At 37.4% G+C, this 23785-nt stretch overlaps 2 protein-coding genes across 2 annotated transcripts; both read right to left on the reverse strand.

The window, feature by feature from the left end:
* Nucleotides 1–741: 741 nt before the first annotated feature.
* On the reverse strand, nt 742–1680 carry LOC122916875 (olfactory receptor 13D1). Its single transcript, XM_044264263.1, has one exon. It carries the CDS (start codon nt 1678–1680, stop codon nt 742–744), a length of 939 nt encoding a protein of 312 aa, XP_044120198.1.
* A 9277-nt stretch (nt 1681–10957) lies between these two features.
* LOC122916876 (olfactory receptor 13D1-like) lies at nt 10958–11951 on the reverse strand. Its single transcript, XM_044264264.1, has one exon. It carries the CDS (start codon nt 11949–11951, stop codon nt 10998–11000), a length of 954 nt encoding a protein of 317 aa, XP_044120199.1. The 3' UTR covers nt 10958–10997.
* Between the last annotated feature and the right edge of the window lie 11834 nt (nt 11952–23785).

Consider the following 23785-nt stretch of genomic DNA (forward strand, 5'->3'; position numbering starts at 1 on the left):
CTCTCCCTCCTTCTCTCAACACTTCTTTGCCTCTCAGATAGGCTTCCTGCTATTTTTGACAGAGATTCACTCAGGCTCACATTTCACCCTGTTTAGCAACTGTAGGAGGAAGAATGCCTCTTCTTAGCCAGAGACAGCATTCTTGGATTGTGTTTGATTAGCCTGGCAGAACTCACCTGCTATGCTGAATGAATCTCTGTAACTTGAGGGATTTGCTTTTGTTTCAAGCTGTCCCACTATTTCCAAAGGGTAGGGTCAGTCCCGTCCAGTACACATGGACTCAGAGGGTGGCACTGTTGAATGTCAGAAGAAAAAGTGCGTTCTTATACCAGAATAAGGGATACTAGACAACAAAATAATAGATGTTCAGTTCAAACTGACTGAGAAAGGAGACCAGGAAAACAGAAGGAAGGTGGGGAAACAAAGTAGATGGAAGAGGAGAAAGGAAAAGAAGGAGGAGGAAATGGGGAAGAAAAGAGAGAAAAACAAGGAAGAGAGAGAGAGAGAAGAGAGGAGGGAGCTTTATCTTGAGGAAAAGGCATGTGCTGCATACAACTAGAAACTGCAGACGAGACTATTCAGAAGGCTTACTTGAGAATTCTGTGTTGAAAAGAGTTTAAGTCCTGTATTTAGACTTATGAGCAGATAAGCTCTCTTAACACTAGCTTCAGTAACTTCATCTGTGAACGTAAAAGATCTGATCTGGTCTCACACTGAGGATATCACTTGCTTTAAGACCTTTTATATTTTCCATAGATGCAAGTATCTGCTCAGGACTTTCTTCACAGCCTCTTTCACCTCCTTATTCCTCAAGCTGTAGATGATGGGGTTCAACATCGGGGTTACCACTCCATAAGACAGTCCAATGATTTCATCAGATGCTTTTGTGTCCTTTGACTTGGGCTTCATGTACATAAAAAGAGCTGAACCATAGAATAAGGTAACCACAGTCAGGTGAGCTGAACAGGTAGAAAAAGCTTTCTTTCTCCCCTCAGTAGAATTAATTCTCAGGATAGAAGAGAGGATAAAAATATAGGAGATGAAAATTAACAGCAGAGGAATCACCAGTAAAACAATACTTGCCACTGTCATGATAAGCACATTCATGGAAATATCTGAACATATGAGTTTAAGAAGGGCTAGGATCTCACAGGTAAGATGATCAATAATGTTATTTCCACAGAAAGGCAACACCATTGTCAGGGCTGTTTGCACTAAGGAATTCATACAGCCTATGACCCAGGACCAAGCAGCCATGTGCACATAAAGCCCTCTGTTCATGATGATGGGGTACCTCAGTGGGTTGCAGATGGCCACATACCGGTCATAGGCCATCACAGCCAAGAGGACACACTCAGTGGAGCCCAACCCAAGGGAGGCAGCCATCTGCAGAGCACAGCCAATGAAGGAGATGGATTTTGTCTTGGACCTAAATATGATGAGCATTGGAGGAATGGATGATGATGTATAACAGATGTCCAGGAATGAGAGGTTCCCAAGGAAGAAGTACATGGGGGAATGGAGGCGAGAATCCAGTATGCTGATGACAATGAGGAGACTGTTTCCCAGGAGGATTATCACATACATGATGAGGCAGAGAATGAACAGAAAAAGCTGGAGCTCTGGGTATTTGGAAAGTCCCACCAGAAAGAATTCAGTAACCGCTGAGTAATTCCCCATCTTCCTGTGTCCATGTTACCTTAACGCTTGAGGAAAGGACATGACTCAGGAAATAAAGTGATTTATCAAATTACTTTTACTTCTATTACTTTGTTTTATTCTTAGCCTCTGGAATCAGCAAAGATAGGGATATTACATTAATTTTATTAATGATGAAACAGGAACTGAGAGATCAACCCTACTGAGGCTCACATAGCAGCAAAAGCTGAGAATTGTGTTAGAAAGTTTCCTGCCTCTAATTAATAAAACTTAGGCAAAAACTGCTTTCAAATGTAGCTACATAAGGATCTATTCTAAAAAAAAAAAGAATCTATTAATGAATATTTTGAAATGTAACTGCATCCTAATAAAACTGGATGTAATTTGAAATATATATCTTTGGTACCATGACACTTATCCTCAGTATGACTATTTTAAGTTACTTAACTTTTTTGAGGCTCAGCTGCTAGTCTCAGCTAATAAAATTAGGGGGAGGGGCAGGGAAGCTATAATTCTTTGGTAGTTTGTTGTGAGAATTAAATTCTATAACATCTTAAAGTAACATGCATAGTAGGTAGTTCCAACATGTCATCTAAAATTATATGCAATATATAGGGGTGGCTGGGTGGCTCAGTTGGTTAAGCATCTGGCTTTTGATTTTGGCTCAAGTCATGATCTTAGGGTGATGAGCTTGGGCCCCGCTTCACACCCAGGAGCTTGAGGTTCTCTCTCTCCCTCTCTCCCCTGCTCATGTGTTCTCTCTCTCAAAAAATAAAATACACATATATAATGGAATGCACTATAATAAAATATGTAATAGAATATAACAATATTAAGTACTTGTATTCATAGAATTGTAACTTTTAAGTCTATTTTGCTCAGAAGGAAGAAAATCGGGTTAGTTTTTTTTTTTTTTAATTTTAGGAAAGCCATTGAATTTTGGGACTATAATTATTGAATATGAACATTTCTTGATCTAAGAAATAATCTGATCCAGAATTTTAAGGAGTCTAGGAATCAGGGCCTGGAATCTGTCCTCCTATAAGTCACTTACTTTTCTTCCTAATTTTTTTAAAAAGATTATTTATTTATTTATTTATTTGACACAGAGAGAGAGAGAGAGAGAGAGAGAGATCACAAGTAGGCAGAGAGTGGGGGTGGGGAGCAGGCTCTCTGAGCAGAGAGCCCGATGCGGGGCTCGATCCCAGGACCCCGAGATCATGACCTGAGCCGAAGGCAGATGCTTAATCCACTGAGCCACCCAGGCGCCCCTAATTTCTGTAATTTTTAAAAAATATTTTACTTATTTATTTGACAGAGAAACAGTGACAGAGGGAACACAAGCATGCAGAGTGGCAGAGGGAGAAGTAGGCTTCCCACTGATAGGGGAGACTGATATGGGACTCGATCCCAGGACTCTGGAATCATGGCCTGAGCCGAAGACAAACACTTAATGACGGAGCCACCCAGGTGCCCCAACTTGTTTTCTTTTTTTAAACATTATACAAATAGTAAATGTTTATTATTAATAAAGCGGAGGTCCAGATCTTCTCTCCCCTCCTGCACTTCTCTTCCTGACCTTGCGCTCCTCCCAGCACACACCTTCACTGTGTTCTTGGCCCCAGGTCCCTTGGCCCCTCAGGACCTCAGGCATGGGAACCCCAGCCCATGCGGCTCCCTCCTGCTGCCCTGTGCCCTCAGTTTTATTTGTGATTGTGCATAATTTGATAGTGAACTCTAAAAGGCTGGATCATAGCAAATACTTATTTCTTCATGCACCTCCATTCCTGTTTCCGGTCACATCAGCACATGGGCTTATTTCCACAAAGGAACCAGTTAAAGCTGAAGGTTTAATTTGTTTGAAGACATTAGTTGTAAAGGAGGAGAAGGAGGAAAGGAGCCAGTTTTTACTATTATAGAAAACACATTAAACTTAAAACCTGTATCCTAGGGTAAAGTTGTTGAGGGGAGAGGTATGAAGGAGGAATGGCTGTCTTTCTGTTCAGAAAAGGTCCTAGATGAGGGAGGATATTATCCAATCCAAGGTGAATAAGAGAAAGTAAAAACAACCCATCACAAAAAGCCTAGTTTAATCCCCTCAGCTCTCTTCTCCCACTTTGGCTATTTCTCCCCTCTGATGGTGTCGAGGAAGGATTTTTCAGTACGTTTGCTTCCCAGTAATCTTCAGTAGCCTCTCCATAAATGACTTCCTAAGAGAGAAGTACAACCTAAGGAGAAGCAACGTGCTTACTATAAAGATGACTTCATGCAAAGTTCTCCAGTCCCTCCTTCAACCACACTGCCACTCCTAAATTCCTCTATGTAGAAATACCGAAGTCACTCCTGATACCCTCAAAGCTGTGAAATGGCCATGCTGAATTTCTTCTACTTCCTGGAAAATACTACAGTCTTTCTTCTTCATGCTTGTAAATGCTGTGTTTTTAAGATGAAAGGGCTTTTCCCAACTTAGATATTATCTTTTCTAGGAAAGATTTCTTACCTCCTGGTCTAAGTAGGATGTCCCTACTGTGTGCTGTCACAGATCTCTATGCTTTCCACTCTGCTGGTTTTCTTCATTTACTCAACACATACTATGGCACAAATACTTATTCAACACATACTATGGCACAAATACTGTGATGTGTATAGGAGTCTCACTGTGAGTACTAGACTTTCAAAATTGATATCAGATACAGAATGCTTATCATAATTTTTTTATGCTTTTAAGAAACAAATAATTTGGAGCACCTGGGTGGCTCTGTTGGTTAAGCAACTGCCTTCGGCTCAGGTCATGATCCTGGAGTCCTGAGATCGAGTCCCACATTGGGCTCCCTGCTCAGTGGGAGTCTCCTTCTCCCTCTGACCTCTCCCCTCTCATGCTCTCTCTCTCTTTCTCAATAAATAAAATAAAATAAATCTTAAAAAAGAGAAACAATTTATGTGCTCTATAACATGTTCCAGTGTGAAAAAATTATGGAACACTTTGCAGATTATTTTATCAAACTAAAATTGCCTTTATACCCAGAACTGTCAGAGTAAAACTATGATCAATCCCATTTATAAATACATATGCAAAGAATAATAAGTGTATCAAGCTAAAATGATGTCATTTTACCATTTAGCTAAAATGATATCATTTATTTTTATTAATACATGAAATTCTAAGTTAATGCTTGGAAATCTATCAGTTTAATATAATAAACAGGTAATAAAAATAAAATAGTCATCTAACTAGATGCTGCAAAGCAACAATAGAACATAAAATTCATTCTTGATAAAACCCCTTAGTAGTCTAGGTCTGGGAGGATAAATCACTAAGATGGTAAAGATTCTCTCTCAAACTGTTGGTCAACATAATTTCAAAGGGCGAGATGCTGAAACTATTTCCCTAAAAGTCATTCGAAGATGTATTATTATTATTACTTAACATTTACCCCTAAAACATCCAACAATAGAATAGAAAAACAAAATAAATTACATTGCATGTAATATCATATTTCAAGTTCAGTCATGCTTTAATAGGTGCCATCATTTTTTTCCTCTAGGATGTTGACATTCTGGCATGTTATGGTTATGGTATATGCATGAGAAGACATAATGTCATATGTATTATCAACAGTACAAATTGTAGTCTTGGATAAGGGTTAAAGATAAGGGACAGTGCTCATGATATTACATGAAGAAAAACAAGTTTCTTAATATAAATATTATAAATGGTTACAACTAATATAAATGGTCACACACATATATACACATAGTTGTATAGAAACTACTCCAAAATTTTAATTGTAGTTTCTTCTGGAATATGGGATTTGGGGCACTAATAATTTTCTCTCTGTTCTTTATATTTTCCAAATAATTCCTACTTAACCTATATTTTATGGTTATAAATATCAGAAATAACATTTTCAAATTTTTCTTAGAGGGAGATAGTGGCTAAGATATCCAGAGGTTCTGCCGCAGTTTCTTTAAAACTCAAGTAGGAAATAAGATATGGACAGGAAATTGAGGAGGGGATTTATGTTGCTTTATATTACATAGACTAATTTAATGCCACTAATGTTCCAAGTTGAGTCAGTCTCACACATATATCCACCATCAGCAGACATGTTGACTCAAGTGTTGCAAAAGGATTCTAGAACTCACCATTTAGAATGTGACCAAGCTTAGTGGTACACTAGACAAAGAGAGATACCTGTTAGGTAGGAAGGAATGTGGGAAAACATCAGGCATTTCTGTTACCTATGCTTTTTCTTTCTGCCATAAAGGGTAGCATTCAGTTTCTTGTTCTCCAGGTTTTGTTCATCTCTTTCCAAATGTCTTGTCATTAGATCCGTCCTCTCACCTTTGGGCTTCAACTATGAAAAGAAAGAAAACTCTGCTTGAGGACTGTGGATTACGAAGCACTCACTCCTCTCCCCGTGTTTATCAACAGAAGAGGGGTAGTAGTTTGTAAAGCACAGGTACTCACCCATGCTTCTGGTTTTTAACCCAGGGAACTTTTCGAAGCAGAGTGTAGCACACTCACTATGGAAGATTTCCTTCAGAAGAAATTTTTAGCACTGAGTATTGCATTCTATATCCTGTATCCAGTTTTTCCAACTGTTTATAAAGTACTCTTGTTCTATATAATACAACATCTCTGGCAGGAGATCCTAAATGCTTGTCCAAGTAAATGACCCTCTGGGAGCTTCAAAAGGTGTTGATAATAAGCAATACTGGATGAGTTAGAAGTAGGTCCTCTTCTCCTTTTTCAGTATGATCTTGAGAATTATCCTGAGTTTTTGTTATGTTTTGTTTTTGTTTTTACTAACATTGCTGTGTGGTTACCAAATGCAATTCTTTGTTGCTTGTAGCACAGCTGAAGCTTTAAGTTCTTATCTAATAGAAGCTTCTGTCTGACCTGTAGAGTCAATTCTGGGATTGATTAGAATATGCTATATACTAATTTCTAGGGCTACTGTGCTCCAAGTCCTCTTACACTTTTGTTCTTAATGCAAGTAAGTTGTATTTGAATCGAAAGAACAGTTGTCTTAGATTCAGGGGACCTAGAGTTCAGTCTTGGCTCTGTGGCTGAATAGTTGTACAAATCCCAAGCAACACACCTAACATGAGCATGATGTAAAAATGAGGTGACAGTATTTATTTTGTAGAATCATTGTGTGAATTAACATGACGTGGTTGGAAGATCTTGGTACAGTGGGAGTGCTCAATATGTATTAGTTTAATATAAACTCCCAGGCTTTATTATTTATTTATTATTTTCCATAGTAAAGAAAAACAATTAATTTAAAGTGATGTTCATAACTATCCAAGATATTTCCTTCACCCACCAATACCTCTTTCCCCAGATTTTCACTGTTTTGTTAAAAACTTTTCAAGTAAAATAAATGATTCAGAATTCCTAACTGCCTTATCTTCTCTCCTTTCTGAAAAAAGCCTCTTCCCAACTGCTCAAGTCTACCTCATTTATGCATCAGCATAGGATCCTCACATTCTCCATTCACAATAGAAAGCATAGTTTATTGGGACTACAGTCTTCAAAACAAAGAAGCCATTTTAGACACAGGCATGGATCCCTCTGTTCAGCATTTCTTTTCTCCAGTGATTCACTAACTTTTTCTGCCTACAGAAGTTACTGCTGCTATTCCTACTTAGATTCGCTAGAATCTTAACTATCTTCTCCAAGAGCTATAGTCATATTACTAGAACCCACAGGCAAATATCCCACAGTTCCAGCTGACTTCTAGTAGTGGTAAGGGGCAGATAAAAAATAAAGCTTTCAGGGACGCCTGGGTGGCGCAGTTGGTTAAACGACTGCCTCCGGCTCAGGGCATGATCCTGGAGTCCCGGGATCGAGTCCCACATCAGGCTCCCAGCTCCATGGGGAGTCTGCTTCTCCCTCTGACCTTCTCCTCGCTCATGCTCTCTCTCACTGTCTCTCTCTCTCAAATAAATAAAATAAAATCTTAAAAAAAAATAAAGCTTTCATTCTCCGTAGAGATACATGTTATAAATTTGTATCAATAGTAAGTCAAGCTGTCACATAAGTACTCTAACCTCTAGGCCCTAAACATTCCAGAGGGCACACCAGTGGCTCTGGTAGCCAATTTAAATACTCCTTTGTTTTCTTCTCAGAGACTCTCTAATCCCAGAAGTGATTTAGAGTTGAACTCTTAAACCTTGCTGAAGATAATAGCTTTAACATACATTCGAGATAATGTCCAAAGACCTAAATTGTATGTTACTTATTCAAAAGCAGTTTTCTTTTTTTTTTTTTTAAAGATTTTATTTATTTATTTGACAGCCAGAGATCACAAGTAGGCAGACAGGCAGGCAGAGAGAGAGAGAGAGGAGGAAGCAGGCTCCCTGCTGAGCAGAGAGCCCGATGCGGGACTCGATCCCAGGACCCTGAGATCATGACCTGAGCCGAAGGCAGCGGCTTAACCCACTGAGCCACCCAGGCGCCCCTCAAAAGCAGTTTTCTTTCTTTGAGTTCATTTTTTCTTCTGATTATAGAAATGATACCTATTTATTGTGGAAAATTTGGGAAATAAAGAATAGCCTAATGGATAAAATGAAAGTCACCCACAATTTCAGATATAACTTGGTATTTTGATTGCTTTTATGCAAGTACTGCATATAGTAAAAACTTGAGAGCACAATGCATTTCCTGTTTTGTAACTTGCTATTTAAAATAAATATGTATAAATAAATGTTATTTTATTTAGACATTTTTAATGAATATCATAGCTTTTTACATAAGTGCACAAGGGGCTTTTTGAAGGTAATGGCAATGTTGGAGGAGTGGAAACAGCATCCTTCACTGTCCATTCTTTTTTTTTTGTCCATTCTTTTTCAGTAAAAGTAGGTTTAAGTATTTTAATTCTTCCTACATTTATTTTCTTTCAGCCCCTCCACAAATGTATAGGCTTTAGAGAACACTCACTTTAGCAAGAAGACTTTAGCTCATCTAGAATAATTACACCACGAAATAAGGGGATGTAGTAGGTTTAAGTATTTTAATTCTTCCTACATTTATTTTCTTTCAGCCCCTCCACAAATGTATAGGCTTTAGAGAACACTCACTTTAGCAAGAAGACTTTAGCTCATCTAGAATAATTACACCACGAAATAAGGGGATGTAACACATAATTATAAAAGTGGAACAATCAGTTGTATTTCAACTATATAGAGTATATGGTTTATTTTTCTCTGGATGTTTTATAGTTTTGGATTTTGTTTTTTTAAATTTAGATATTTAAATTTGTCTCAAATTTATTTTGGGCACAGTGTGGGGTAGAGTTTTAATATTTTTTCAGTATAATATACGTTCAATATCCAGTCATGTTTTGTTTAATAGTTCATCCATTTTATCCTGATTAATAATGCTAATTTATATCAAATACCACTTCATTTGTGTTATATATTAATTTCCATACATAGTCAAGGCATTTCTGGATTCTCTGCTTTGCTCCTTTGATAGACTTGTTTTTACCTGAACCAGTACCACACTATCTTTATGATCATTCTTGATGTCTGGTATAGTGAGTCTGCGTTTCTTTTTCTACACCATAGTTTTGGCTATTATTAGCTCTCTACTCTTCCATGAATTTAAGGATCAGCTTGGCAAATGTAAAAATCTTATTTCATTTTGTTTGCTTACACCACACACAAAAATAGACTCAAAATGCCTTAAAGACCTAAATGTGAGACAAGAAATCCATCAAAACCCTAGAGGAGGGGTGCCTGGGTGGCTCAGTGGTTTAAGCCTCTGCCTTTGGCTCAGGTCATGATCTCAGGGTCCTGGGATCGAGCCCCACATTGGGCTCTCTGCTCAGCGGGGAGCCTGCTTCCCCCTCTCTCTCTGCCTGCCTCTCTGCCTACTTGTGATCTCTCTCTGTCTATCAAATAAATAAATAAAAATCTTTAAAAAAAAAAAAAACCCTAGAGGATACAGGTAGCAACCTCTGTGACCTTGTCTGTAGCAACTTCTTTCTCAACATGTCTCCAAAAGCAAAGGAAGCAAAGGCAAAAATAAACTATTGGGACCTCATCAAGGTAAAAACCTTTTGCACAGTAAAGGAAATAGTCACTGAAACCAAAAGACAACTGACAGAATGGGAGAAAATATTTGCAAATGACATATTAAATAAAGGGCTAGTATCTAAAATCTGTTAAGAACTTAACAAACTCAACACCTAAGGAATAAAGAATCCATTCAAGAAATGGGCAGAAGCCATGAACAGACATTTCACCAAAGAAGACATACAAACGGCCAACAGACACATGAAAAAATGCTCAACATCTTTTGGCATCAGGAAAATAGAGTTCAGAACCACAGTGAAATACCACCTCATACCAGTCAGGATGGATAAAATTAACAAGTCAGGAAACAAAAGATGTCAACGAAGATGTGGATAAAGGGGAACCCTCTTACATTGTTGGTGGGAATCAAACTGGTGCAGCTACTCTGAAAAACAGTGTGGATGTTCCTCAAAAAATTAAAAATAGAGTTACCCTACAACCCAGCAATTGCACTACTAGATATTTACCCCAAAGTAAATTTAATGCCTGAAGGGATCCTGCACTCCAGTATTTATAGCAGCAATGTCCACAATAGCCAAACTATGGAAAGAGCCCTGAAGTCCATCAACAGATGAATGATAATGAAGATACACACACACACACACACACACACACACACACACAAACTACTCAGCCATCAAAAATGAAATCTTGCCATTTGCAATGATGTGGATGGAACTAGAGGGTATAATGCTAAGTGAATATCAGTCAGAGAAAGACAATTATCATATGGTATTTAAGAAACAAAACAGAATCATAGGGGAAAATAGGAGAAAATGAAATAAGACAAAGTCAGTGAGTGAGACAAACTATAAAAACCTCTTAATCATGGGAAACAAATTGAGGGTTACTGAGGTTAGAGGGGTGAGGGGACGAGGTAAGTGCATGATGGACATTAAGGAGGGCATGTGATGTAATGAGAACTGGGTATTATATAAGACTGATAAATCACTGACCTCTACCTCTGAAACCAATAATACATTATATGGTTTTTGGTTTTTTTTTTTATTTGACAGAGATCACAAGTAGGCAGAGAGGCAGGCAGAGAGAGAGGAGGAAGCAGGCTCCCTGCTGAGCAGAGAGCCCATTATGGGGCTCGATCCCAGGACCCTGGGATCATGACCTGAGCTGAAGGCAGAGGCTTTAACCCACTGAGCCACCCAGGTGCCCCTTTATATTAATTAATTGAATTAAAAGAAAAAAGACAAGATCCATTTCACCATTTAGGATATCACATGTCTTTAAGCATTTCATGATTTCAATAAATGCTGGTGTCTCTTCAAAACTTTTATCATGGCTTCTTTCACTTCTTTATTCCTCAAACTGTAGATAATGGGGTTTAACATTGGGGCTATCACGCCATAAAATAGCCCGATGATCTCATCAGAAGTGTTCGTGTCCTTTGACTTGGGCTTCATGTACGTAAAAAGGGCTGAACCATAGAATAAGATAACCACAGCAAGGTGGGCTGAACAGGTAGAAAAAGCTTTCTTTCTCCCCTCAGCAGAATTAATTCTCAGGATGGAAGAGAGGATAAAAACATAGGAGATGAAAATTAACAATAGGGGAATCACCAATATCACAATACTTATCATTGTCATGATTATCACATTGGTGGTGATATCTGAGCAGATGAGTTTGAGAACAGCCAGTAACTCACAGGTAAGATGGTCGATGACATTATTCCCACAGAATGGCATTATCATTGTCATGACTGTTTGCAATAGGGAGGTCAGATGGCCTATGATCCATGACCATGCAGCCATATGCACATAAAGTACTTTGCTCATGATGATGGGGTACCTCAGTGGGTTGCAGATGGCCACATACCGGTCATAGGCCATCACAGCCAAGAGGACACACTCAGTGCAGCCCAACCCAAGGGAGATAACCATCTGGAGAGCACAGCCAATGAAGGAGATGGATTTTGTCTCGGACCTAAATATGATGAGCATTGGAGGAATGAATGATGATGTATAACAGATGTCCAGGAATGAGAGGTTCCCAAGGAAGAAGTACATGGGGGTGTGGAGGCGAGAATCCAGTATGCTGATGGTAATGAGGAGGCTGTTTCCCAGCAGAATTATCACATACATGATGAGGCAGAGCGTGAAAAGAAAAAACTGGAGCTCTGGGTATTTGGAAAGTCCCACCAGAATGAATTCAGTCACAGGCGAGTAATTCCCCATCTTCATGTGTTCCATTTCACTTTCAGTGTTTAGGAAAGGACAAGATCAGGGAAATTGAAGTTTATAATGTAGATTTTTAGTATACCTTCTCTTCCAATATTGTATTTGATTCATCTTGAAACAGTCCTAGGAACCAAAGGAGGAGGGATATGGTATTTATTTTATTGACGATGGATGGTAGTAAGGCTTTGGAGAAATCCAACACATCTGAGGCCTAACAGAAACAGTGTCAAGGCTATTAATACTCCAAAAGTCTTACTGGGAAGTGCCAAATAAAATTTAAGACAAACTGCTTTCAAATGTAGATATTGGGGATGTCATTATTAATGGAGAATTTTAAATTAAAGGTGTTTCCTGATGAAACTGGTCTCTATTTAAAAGATTATGTAGATCAAGCACCTGTCATTTAACCTGGATATAACTTTAGTAAACTGCTTATTTTTTCAGAGTCTCAGCTCATAGCTGACTTGGAAAAAGCAATAATTATTTGTCAAGTTGTCATTAGAATCAACTTAGATAAAATGTGTTAGGCACCTACAATAGTAGATGGTTCCAACATGGCATATATATAATATATAATCATATAACAAAGTAGTATTAAATATGTATATATGTAATACAGATATATACACACAAAGATGAAGGAGGTGTGACTTTCTCTGTTCAAAAAAGATCCCAGATGAAGGAAGCCACTTCTCAGAATTTGGGTCAAAACAAGAGAAAATTGAAACAATAAGTTTACCAGAAACACCAAAGCAGCCTGTCATGTGGGCCTATTCAACTTCAGTTACCTTTGCTTTCACTTTTGCCATTTCTTCTCCTTTGGTAGTATCAAGGGAGGTTTTGTTTCCTCATGATCTTCATCAGCAACAGCACAAAAAACATCTTAATAGGAAAATATAATCCATGTAAAACAGTGCTTCCTGTGTAAAACAATTTTAAGAAAAGTCCTCCAGCTCCTCAACTAACCACATTGTTACCCCTTGATTCTTCTACTGTAGAAGTTTGGAGGTACCACTAACACCCTAAATGCCCTGCAGAGGCCATGCTATTTCTTTGAGTCTCTCCATAACACTATACTCTTCCTTATGCATTTTTTTAAAATTTAAAGAGTTTATTTATTTGAGAGAGAGCACGTGAGGGATAGCATGAGCAGGGGGAGGGGTAGAGGAAGAGGGCGAAGCAGGCTCCCCACTGAGCAGGAATTCCCAACTAGGGACTCAATCCCAGGACCCTGGGATCATGACCTGAGCTGAAGGCAGATGCTTAACCGACGGAGCCACCTAAGCACCCCTTTTCCGTATGTATTTGTATATGTTGCTTTCTTAAGCTAGAAGGACCTCTCCTAACTTAGACACCACCTTTTCTAGGAAAACAATCTCAACCCCTGTTGTGAGGAGGATGTCCCTTATAAACACTGTCACAGCACTCTGTACTTCATGTCTCTCATAGAATCCTTTGTTTACTCATCTGTACAGCTCAAGCTCTGCTTTATATATGTAGATAATAGAGATCCCATCATGAAAACTTATTTTTCAAAATGGAGCTGGATGTAGAATGTTTATGAGAGTTATTTTAAGCTTATCCTAAGCTTAAAATATTGTTAAAAATTGTTTCTTTTTTCAAGAAACAGTGTCTGTGCTATATGACATGTTTCAACGTGGAAAAAATATAGAAAGTTTTACAAAACCATTTTATTAAGCTAAAATAGCCTGTTATTTATTCCAAATTGTCAAGGATAGAAGAAAACTGTGATCAATATCACTCATGCATATGTATAAGAATCATAAAATACATCCAAACTGTATACTAAAGTGCTATAATTTATTTTGTGAATTAATGAAAGTCCAAATTAATATTTGAAAGTCTATCAATATAATACACTAAACAAATAGACAAAAAAACAAAACACATGCTCATCTAATAAGATGCCAGAAAGCATTTGATAAAATATACTCATTCATAGTAAAATCCCTTAGAAATCTAGATATGGGATGATACATAGTTAATATAGTAAAGATCATCTCTATCAAATCATTGGGCCACATAATTCAAAATGACGAAACTCTGGAGTGTATTTGTAAACATCATCAAAGATTGATATTAGCACTATTATTATTGTTTTTATTTAAAGATTTTATTTATTTATTTGACAGAGAGATCACAAGTAGGCCGAGAGGCAGGCAGGGGCGGGGGTGGGGGCGGCCGGGAAGAAGGCTCCCTGCTAAGCAGAGTGCCTGATATGGGGCTCGATCCCAGGAACCTGAGATTATGACCTGAGCTGAAGGCAGAGGCTTAACCCACTGAGCCACCCAGGTGCCCAGCACTATTACTTTTATTATTTAACTTTTTTTTTCCTGAATAATCTACCAAGTAGAAATAGTAAGAGAAATAAATAATATTTATTTATTGATATATTTTGCATGTTCTTCCATGTTTCAAGTTTGATCAGGATTTGAACAGTTGCAGCAATTTTTTTTTTCTTTTAGGTTGCTGAAGTCTGGTTTGTGTTGATTGTGGGTCATTCTATATTTGTGAGATGACATACCTTCATATGTTATACAGCCAATAAAAATTGTAATTTTGGAAAGGAGTAAAGGGCAAGGAAAATACTCATGGTATAATGTTACATTAAAATGGGAAGTTTCATAGTGATATAAATGATTACAATTTGTATATATGTGGCTGAAAAAGAGCCACAGCAAAATATTAACTAGTTTTCTCTGAAATGCATTTGGAAGCATTATTAATATTTTTTATTTTTCTTCATTTCCCCCGATTTTCCCTCATTGTCCAAATTTTCAAGACATGGAGAATATATATTTTATGACTGTGAAAGTCAGAAGTATTTTAAATATCTTCAACAATATACTAGCAAACTGAATCCAAGAATACATTTAAAAAATCATTCACCACAATCAAGTGGAATTTATTCCCATGATGCAAGGGTGTTTCAATATTCACAAAACAATCAATGTCATCACATCAATACAAGAAAGGACAAAAACAACATGATCATTTCAGCAGATATAGGAAAAGCAGTTAACAAAGTAAAGATCCATTCATGATAAAAACCCTGAACTAAGTAGGTGCAGAGGGAACATATCTCAACATAATAAAGGCTACTGATGAAAATCCCACAGCTAACATCATCCTTAATGGGGAAAAATTGAGAACTTTCCCCCCAAGGTCAGGAACAAGACAAGAATGTCCACTCTCATCACTTTTATTCAACACAGTACTGGAAGTCCTAGCCAAGGCTAATAGACAACAAAAAATAAAAGGCATCCAAATTGGTAGAGGGGAATAAAACTTTCACTTTTTGCAGATGACATGATACATATACAGAAAACCCTAAAGACTTCACCAAAAACTACTAGAATTGATAAATGAATTTAATAAAGTCACAGGATACAAAATCAATATATGTGAATCTGTTGCATTACTATACACTAATAATGAAGTACCAGAAAGAGATATTAAGAAAATAATCCTATTTATAATTCCACCAAAAAAATAACAAAGTACCTAGGAATAAGCTTAACCAAAGAAATGAAGGACCTGTATTCTGAAAACTGTGAAACACTGATGAAAGAAATTGAAGATGACACAAAGAAATGGGAAGACTTTCTATGCTCATGAATTGGAAGAACAAACATTGTTAAAAAGTCTACACTATGCAAAGCTATCTACACATTTAATGCAATCCTTATCAAAACACCAACAACATTTTTCAAAGAGCTAGAACAAGCAATCCTAAAATTTGTATGGAACACAAAAGACCCTGAATAGCCAAAGCAACACTGAAAAAAAAAAAAAAAAAAAAAAGCAAAGCTGGAGGCATCATATTTCCAGACTTCAGGTTGTTTATCTTTATTACAAGCTGTGGTCATCTAGACAGTATGACATAGATCAATAGAACAGAATAGAAAACCCAAAAGTGCACCCACAAATATATGGTTAATCAGTCTTTGACAAAGCATGAAAGAATATGCAATGGGAAATTCAACAAATGGAATAATCTTAACCAAAGTCCAGTTGGGAAAACTGGACAGCTCCATGCAAAAGAAACTGGATCACTTTTTTTTTTATATACCATACATGAAAATAACCTCAAAATAGATTAAAAATCTAAATGTGAGACAGGAAACCATAAAAATTCTAGAATAGGGAACAGTCAGTAATTTCTGTGACATCAGCTGTAGCAATACTTTTCTGTTTATGTCTCTTGAGGCAAGGGAAATAAAAACAAAAATGAACATTTGGGACTACATCAAAATTAAAAGCTTCTCCACAGTGAGGGAAGCAATCAGCAAAACTAAATGAAAACCTACTAAATGGGAAAAGATATTTGGAAATGGCATATCAGTAAAGAGTTAGTATCCAAAATATATGAAAAACCTATACAACTCAACACCAAAAAATAATCCAATTTAAAAATGAGAAGACATGAACATACATTTCTCCAGAGAAGACATCCAGATGACCAACAGAGACATGCAAAGATGCTCAGCATAACTCACAAGGAGGAAAATGCAAATCTAAAGCACAATGAGATATTACCTCATACTAGTCAGAATGGCTAAAATCAAAAATACAAGAATAGGAAGTGTTGTCAAGGATTGGAGAATAAATCCTCATGCCCTGTTGGTAGAGAATAAATCCTCTGCAGAAGAGTAAGAGCTTCCTCAAAAAATTAAAAATAGAACTATCCTATAATCCAGTATTCACACTACTGGGTATTTACCCCCGAAAATTAAAAAAAAATGCTAATTCAAAGGGGTACATGCCCTCCTATGTTTACTGCAACGTTATTTACAATAGCCAAATTGTGGAAGCAGCCCAAGTGTTCATTGATAGATGAATGGATAAAGAACACAATGGAGTATTTTTCAGTCAAAAAAGGAGGAAATCTTGCCATTTGCAACAACGTGGATGGAACTATAGAGTATAGTGCTAAGTGAAACAAGTCAGAGAAAGACAAATACCACATGATCTTACTCATATGTGGAATTTAAGCAACGAAACAAATGAGCAAAGGAAAATAAAAGGGAAAAACCAAGATATAAACTCTTAACTATAGAGAACACACTGATGGTCATCAGAAGGGAGGTAGGTGGAGGGGCAGGTGACATAGGCGATGGGAATAAAAGAGTAAACTTACTATCATGAGCACTGAGTAATGTAGAGAATTGTTGACTCACTGTTTTGCACCTCCGAAACTAATAGAACACTATGTTAACTACACCGGAATTAAAATAACTTAATAAAAAATCAGAAGTATTTTAAAGTAGTCCTTTTAAGGAAACTGTGGCAAAAATTTAAGGAATTCTGTCTTCAGTTTTCATTAAAATCCAAGATAGGGTAAGAATAGTTAATGGAGGGCGCCTGGGTGGCTCAGTGGGTTAAGCCGCTGCCTTCGGCTCAGGTCATGATCTCAGGGTTCTGGGATCGAGTCCCGCATCGGGCTCTCTGCTCAGCAGGGAGCCTGCTTCCCTCTCTCTCTCTGCCTGCCTCTCCATCTACTTGTGATTTCTCTCTGTCAAATAAATAAATAAAATCTTTAAAAAAAAAGAATAGTTAATGGATATTTGAGAGAAATTTTCATTGATTTATTACACAGACTTGACTTAAGACAATGTTTTGATTTCAAGCAATCACTTCACAAATATATGCACCCTGAGCAGAGACACTGAAACAGTTCCAATACTTGGAATAAGTTTCTAGAGGTCACCAGTTAGAATGTCCAGGTGGGCTGTGTAGATAGGATGTAGTTTATGAGGGACCCAACTATATCACACAGTAAAAAGATAAGGCAGAGGAGAGACCCAACATGACGAGAGTGTGGGATATTAATGAGAACTATTACCTTGGCTTCTTTATTTCTACCAAAGAGGAGAAGTTTCAGTTTCTTTTCTGGCTGTTTTTTGTCAGTCTGTCTCCAAAGGGTCTGTCCTTAAATTGAGGGTCATCTTCAGGGATCAGCTGTAGAAGGAAAGTAAACTGCGTAATTGGATCATGAAGGATTCACCCTTCTTCCTACATTTACCAAGAGAAAAGAGTAGAAGTTTATAAAGCATAGTAACTCACCCAGACTTCCTGATTTTAACCTGAGGAACCTCTTGAAACAGGTTGTGCCTCATTCCCCTCAGAAGGAAACCAAATGTACCATTGTGTCCTGCTCCTGCTTCAGCTGGTTTCCACTCCTGTTTATGAAACAACATATTCTTCATGGTATCAGACATCCCTGGTGCCAGATCTCCAATGCTTGTCTAAATAAGTAGCAGCCCCAAAGTTGCTGATAGTAAGCAATAGTGCTCTAGTTAGAGCAAGGCTTCTTTTCATTTCATATATGGTGTTGAGAATTATCCCGGTTTTCTCATTTTCATTTCTATGTGGAAACAAAGAACACTTCTTTGTTGCTGGGAGCTCCAGTGAACTGGGCTCACTGCTAGGATCAATTCATTCCGCTCATCTTCTTTACGCACTAACCATCTGGAGGTCTGTAAAGTACAGTGCATAGCCCTCTGTCTCTGGAAACCTACTATGTCCCAGTCCTCTTTCTCCTGTGTCCCGTTAGCAGCTGCTAAAGAGAAGCACTCTGTCTTATTGGAAAGTACTTGGCTTGGAGGACCTAAACTTCAGTCTTGGATCTTTGGCTTAATGGATCTATAAATCTTGTGCAAAACATTATCTCACAGCATGATGTGTCATTTAAAATGGGGTGATGATACCTATTTTTAGAGTTGTTTTGAGGATTAATGTAACATCCTTAAAAGTCACTGGCATAGATTGAATGCGTAGCACTTGTTAGTTAATTTAAATGCCTACAGTGATATTCTTTCGTTTTCCATGATAATGGAAAGTGACATCTAAAATGATGTTCACGTATATCCATGATATTTTCTTCACCCAATAATTCCTTAATTTTTGCTTTGTCTTGTTCAACACTTCTAAAATAAATTATTCATTATTCCCAGTTCCCATTCACCCTTTCCTTTCTGGAAATATCTCTTCTCACCTTTGTCCTAATGTTCTCCATTAAATCTTCAGGATTTTCATCTTCTCTATCTACAATAGATAGCATGGCTAATTAGGATTTCAGTTTTCAAAGCAAGGAAAACACTCTGCTGTTTTTTTTCCTCAGTGTTTCACTAACTTCTTGTGACAATTTGTTGCTCCTCCTCAATGAGTTGGCTTCTTACTCTTCTTTTTAGAACTAACGCTAAGTAAATCCTAGGTTGAGTATTCCATAATCACACACACAACTATTAGTAGTGGTGAAGAAGAGGGAGAAACATCATGCTATAAATGTATATGCAATAGAAAATTAATAAGTCACATAAGTACTTTCGTACCTTTGGGCCCTAAATATTTATTTTCAAGGGCCCCACCAGTGGTTCTGGTAACCAATTTAAATCCTCCTTTGTTTTCTTCTAAGAGACATTGTAATCCCAGAAGTGATTTCTTTTAATAATACAGAAGGTAGTAACTTTTAGGTACATTAGGGATGATGTTTCAAGAACTGATTATACTTAACTTAATGAACAATAATTTTCTCCTCTAAATTATTACTTTTCTGATTATACAGATTATGTATACTCAGTATAGAAATTTGAGAAGTCCAGAAAATCCAAGGAAGAAATCAAAGTCATTCATTATTATAGAACAAATACTAGTATTTTGACATATTATCTATTCAAGTACTATATTTACAGGCATAAGACCATGCTGCATTTCTTGATTTATTAAGTTTTTAAATAATTAACAATATAATGTGTGTATTTCCCATATTAGGCAGTTTTAATGAATTTCTTAGTATCTTCAGCTGATAAATAGGAAAAAAATGTAAGTAGAAATGAAACAGTTTTTTGCTGGATTCTCAGTAATTTTTCACTTTTTTGGCTTTTTGAATGGATGACAATGTTGAGGACTGGGATCAGATTCCCTTCATTTTATTTCCTGTGAGGAAAAGGGAGGCACAGCTCAAGGACATGTCCAGTGCTCTCCTGCTATTGCTTCCCATTGTCCACTCGACTTTACTTACTTCCTAACAACTTTCTGGCCCTTGACCCTGCTGTGCACTTCCAGGTTTTAGTGTTTCAGCTCCATCTACACTTCTATTTTTCTAGCACTCCAAAATTGTATAGGCCTTAGTTAGAAGAACACAATTCTACTCATATTTTAAGATTCAAATATGTGCCAGGACCTTTGCTAAAGTCCAATGCCAAATATATTCACTCCGTGTTGTGGGGATACATAAAAAAAATGAAAAAGGCTCTACCTCTTGATGGAGGGAGTAGCAAAGTTTCAGAGCTTGTTAGAGTATAACTCTCTGCAACTGTTTTTGGATATTGGATTTTTTAAAAAGATTGTGTTTATTTATTTGTTAGAGTGAGAGAGAGCAAGAGCTAGAGTACATAAGCAGGGGGAGCAGCAAGCAGAGGGAGAAGCAGGCTCCCGCTGGGCAAAGAGACCTATTTAGGACTCACTTCCGGGACCCCAGGGATCATAACCTCAGCTGAAGGCAGAGGCTCAAGTGACAGAACCACCCAGGCACCCCTGGATATTGAATTTGCCACAAGTATTCGTGTTTTGTTTTAGTGGGCAGTAATTTGGCAGGGCTAAAATTTCAAACTTATTGGGGCACCTGGGTGGCCCAGTGGGTTAAGTCTGCCTTCAGCTCAGGTCATGATCTCAGGGTCCTGGGATCGAGCCCCCCACTGGGCTCTCTGCTCAGCGGGGAGCCTGCTTCGCTGCCTGCTGCTCTGCCTACTTGTGATCTCTCTCTCCGTGCCAAATAAATAAATATAATTTAAACAAAATATCAAACTTGTGTTCTCTAAGGTGGGCAGCCACTGAAATTTCTTCTCAAATATTTTAGGCTTAGCTGTACTTATGTGTATTTTAGGGATCAGTCAATATTTAGGCAGAGCTTATGTAGAAATCTGGGGTTCTCATTCTTTAGCTATTTTCTTTCTGTGTCTTTTTTTTCTTCTAAATTTTTAACTATTGTGATCTTCCCAAACGCTCCTCTGTTTCTTCAAGTTGATGAGATTGCATTTTCTATCTGAATGTTAGTTACCCTGTAGAAGGACTTTGTCCTTCCCTTATCTTAAAACTACTAAAAGGGAAACTCAACTGGTGCTGTTTCTTCTAACAAGTGTTGACTGCCCTCATTCATTGTCTGGATACTGTTGGCCATTTCAGGAAGGCATTTATTTGTTTATTTATTTTTGTATCTTTAACTTTTAAATTTGAATTCCAGTTAATTAACATACAGTGTAATATTAATTTCAAGTGTACAATTTAGTGATTCAACAGTTATATACAATACCTGGTCCTTATCACAAGTGTACTCCTTAATCCCCATCACCTGTTTCACCCCATTTCCCTTACCCAGCTTCCCTCTGGTAACCATCAGTTTGTTTTCTATAGTTAAGAGTCTGTTTCGGGGCACCTGGGTGGCTCAGTGGGTTGGGCCTCTGCCTTCAGCTCAGGTCATGATCTCAGGGTCCTGGGATCGAGCCCCACATCGGGCTCTCTGCTTGGCGGGCAGCCTGCTTCCCTCTCTCTCTCTGCCTGCCTCTCTGCCTACTTGTGATCTCTCTCTCTCTGTCAAATATACAAATAAAATCTTTAAAAAAAAAAGAGTCTATTTCTTGGTTTTCCTCTCTTTTCCCCCATGATCATCTGTTTAGTTTCTTAAATTCCACATATGAGAGAAATCACCAGGTATTTGTCTTACTCTGATTTCCCTTAGCATAATAGTCTGTATCTCCATCCCTGTCATTGCCAATGGCAAGACTTCATTTTTTATGGCCAAATAATATTCCAATGTGTGTGTAATGTGTGTGTGTACACACTATATGTATATATACCACACCTTCATTAGATCTAACCCTTCTTTACAAATTTATAAGTGTACAATACCATATTGTTAGTTATAGGAAAAATGTTGTACCTCAGATTTCTAGAACTTATTATTTGTAAATATCTGAAACTTTATACCCTATGGAATAATAACTCTCCATTTATTCCTCCCCTCAACCTCTGGCAACCACCATTCCACTTGCTTCTATGAGTTTGACTATTTTAGATTAATTATGGAATCAGAGGGTATTTGTTCTTTATGACTGGTTTATTTCACTTAGCATGAGGTCCTCAAAATTTATCCATGTTGCCACATGTGGCAAGATTTCCTTCATTTTTAAGACTGATGAATATTCCATCGTGCATGTGTATGTATTTGTGTATATATACATATACCACATATATATGTGTGTATATATATACACATACATATATCTATCTATCTATCTCACATTTTCTTTAACTGTTTATGCATCTTTTGACATTTAGATTGTTCTGTCATCTTGGCTGTTGTGAATAATGCTGCAGGGGTGCCTGGATGGCTCAGTGGGTTAAGCCTCTGCCTTCGGCTCGGGTCATGATCTCAGGGTCATGGGATCAAGCCCTGCATTGAGCTTTCTGCTCAGCAGGGAGCCTGTTTCCCACCCCCCTCTCTCTCTGCTTGCTTCTCTGCCTGCTTGTGATCTCTCTTTCTCTGTCAAATAAAATAAAATAAAATAAAATAAAATCTTTAAAAGAAAATAATGCTGCAATGAACATGGGGGATCAAATATCTCTTTGAGATCCTGGTTTCAGGAAGTTGTAAAAATCTTTTTTTGTCTAGGGTTTATGGGTGATCCAAGATTCATTATTAGAACATTCTATTTCATGGAATACATACATTCTATTTCATATTCTATGCATTTTTTTTACACATCTGTGTTATAAGTGAAATAAAACAAGAAGTTATATTTTCTTGTATTGTCTTTACCTGGTTCTGAGATAAAAGCAAAAGGATGGGGTAGGCCTCTGAAAAACAATCTGAGGGGTTTGAAGTGGTGGTGGGGGGTGGGAGGTCGGGGTACCAGGTGGCGGGTATTATAGAGGGCACGGATTGCATGGAGCACTGGGTGTGGTGAAAAAATAATGATACTGTTATGCTGAAAATAAATAAATTTAAAAAAAACACAATGAACTATCAGAAAAAAAAAGGATGGGGTAGGTTTCACTCTGGTTTTTGCTAAATAACTTGAATAAAATGAAGACTATCTATAGCTTGAAAGTTTGGCAAACTTATATGTAAAACTGAACTACTAAATTTCACTTAGAGGTTAATGAAAATAAAGATATATATATTTTTCCCATCTAAGTTACAAGTCCCCTTGAATTTTATTCATTGGTATCCTATGGGGTTAGGAACCACTGCTAGAAAGGAATTTCTGTGTCATAGTCTATACATATATTCATCTTTTTTGGTAATGTTTAGTTTTTATTTTAACAATTTTTAAAAGTTTAGTAGATTCTTATTTGGGGAGATATACATTAATCTTTACTAATTTTCCAAATTTGTACTCTAACAGAAGTGTATGAGAGCTCCTTTTGCACAATGTTCTTGTCAATATTTAGTATTGGCCATTTTTAAAATTATTAACAATCCAGTCCAGTTAGTTTGGAGAAGCATTCTTTAAGCCTCACGTAACAGTAGATATTATTTGAAGGATATTATTTGAAGGGTTTTGGGAATTATATGGGGTGGATATATGAAACACTGTCTGAAGATGTTTCTGTTTGGTTGGTCATGAGGTTAGGTTCAAGCAAATCCATAGAAGGAACTAAATAGGTGGAGCCAAATCCTGGCCCAACAGAGTAGTGGGGGCAGTAACTACATGTATAAACTCTACATGTTTGAAAGTTGTTGGTGCATCCCTCTGCAGGTACTTTCAAGAGGGAGAGATGAAGTATGAGAGACTGTGGACCCTGAGAAACAAACTGAGGGT

This window comes from Neovison vison, chromosome 9 (assembly GCF_020171115.1).
Source record: "Neovison vison isolate M4711 chromosome 9, ASM_NN_V1, whole genome shotgun sequence".
Classification (NCBI taxonomy): domain Eukaryota; kingdom Metazoa; phylum Chordata; class Mammalia; order Carnivora; family Mustelidae; genus Neogale; species Neogale vison.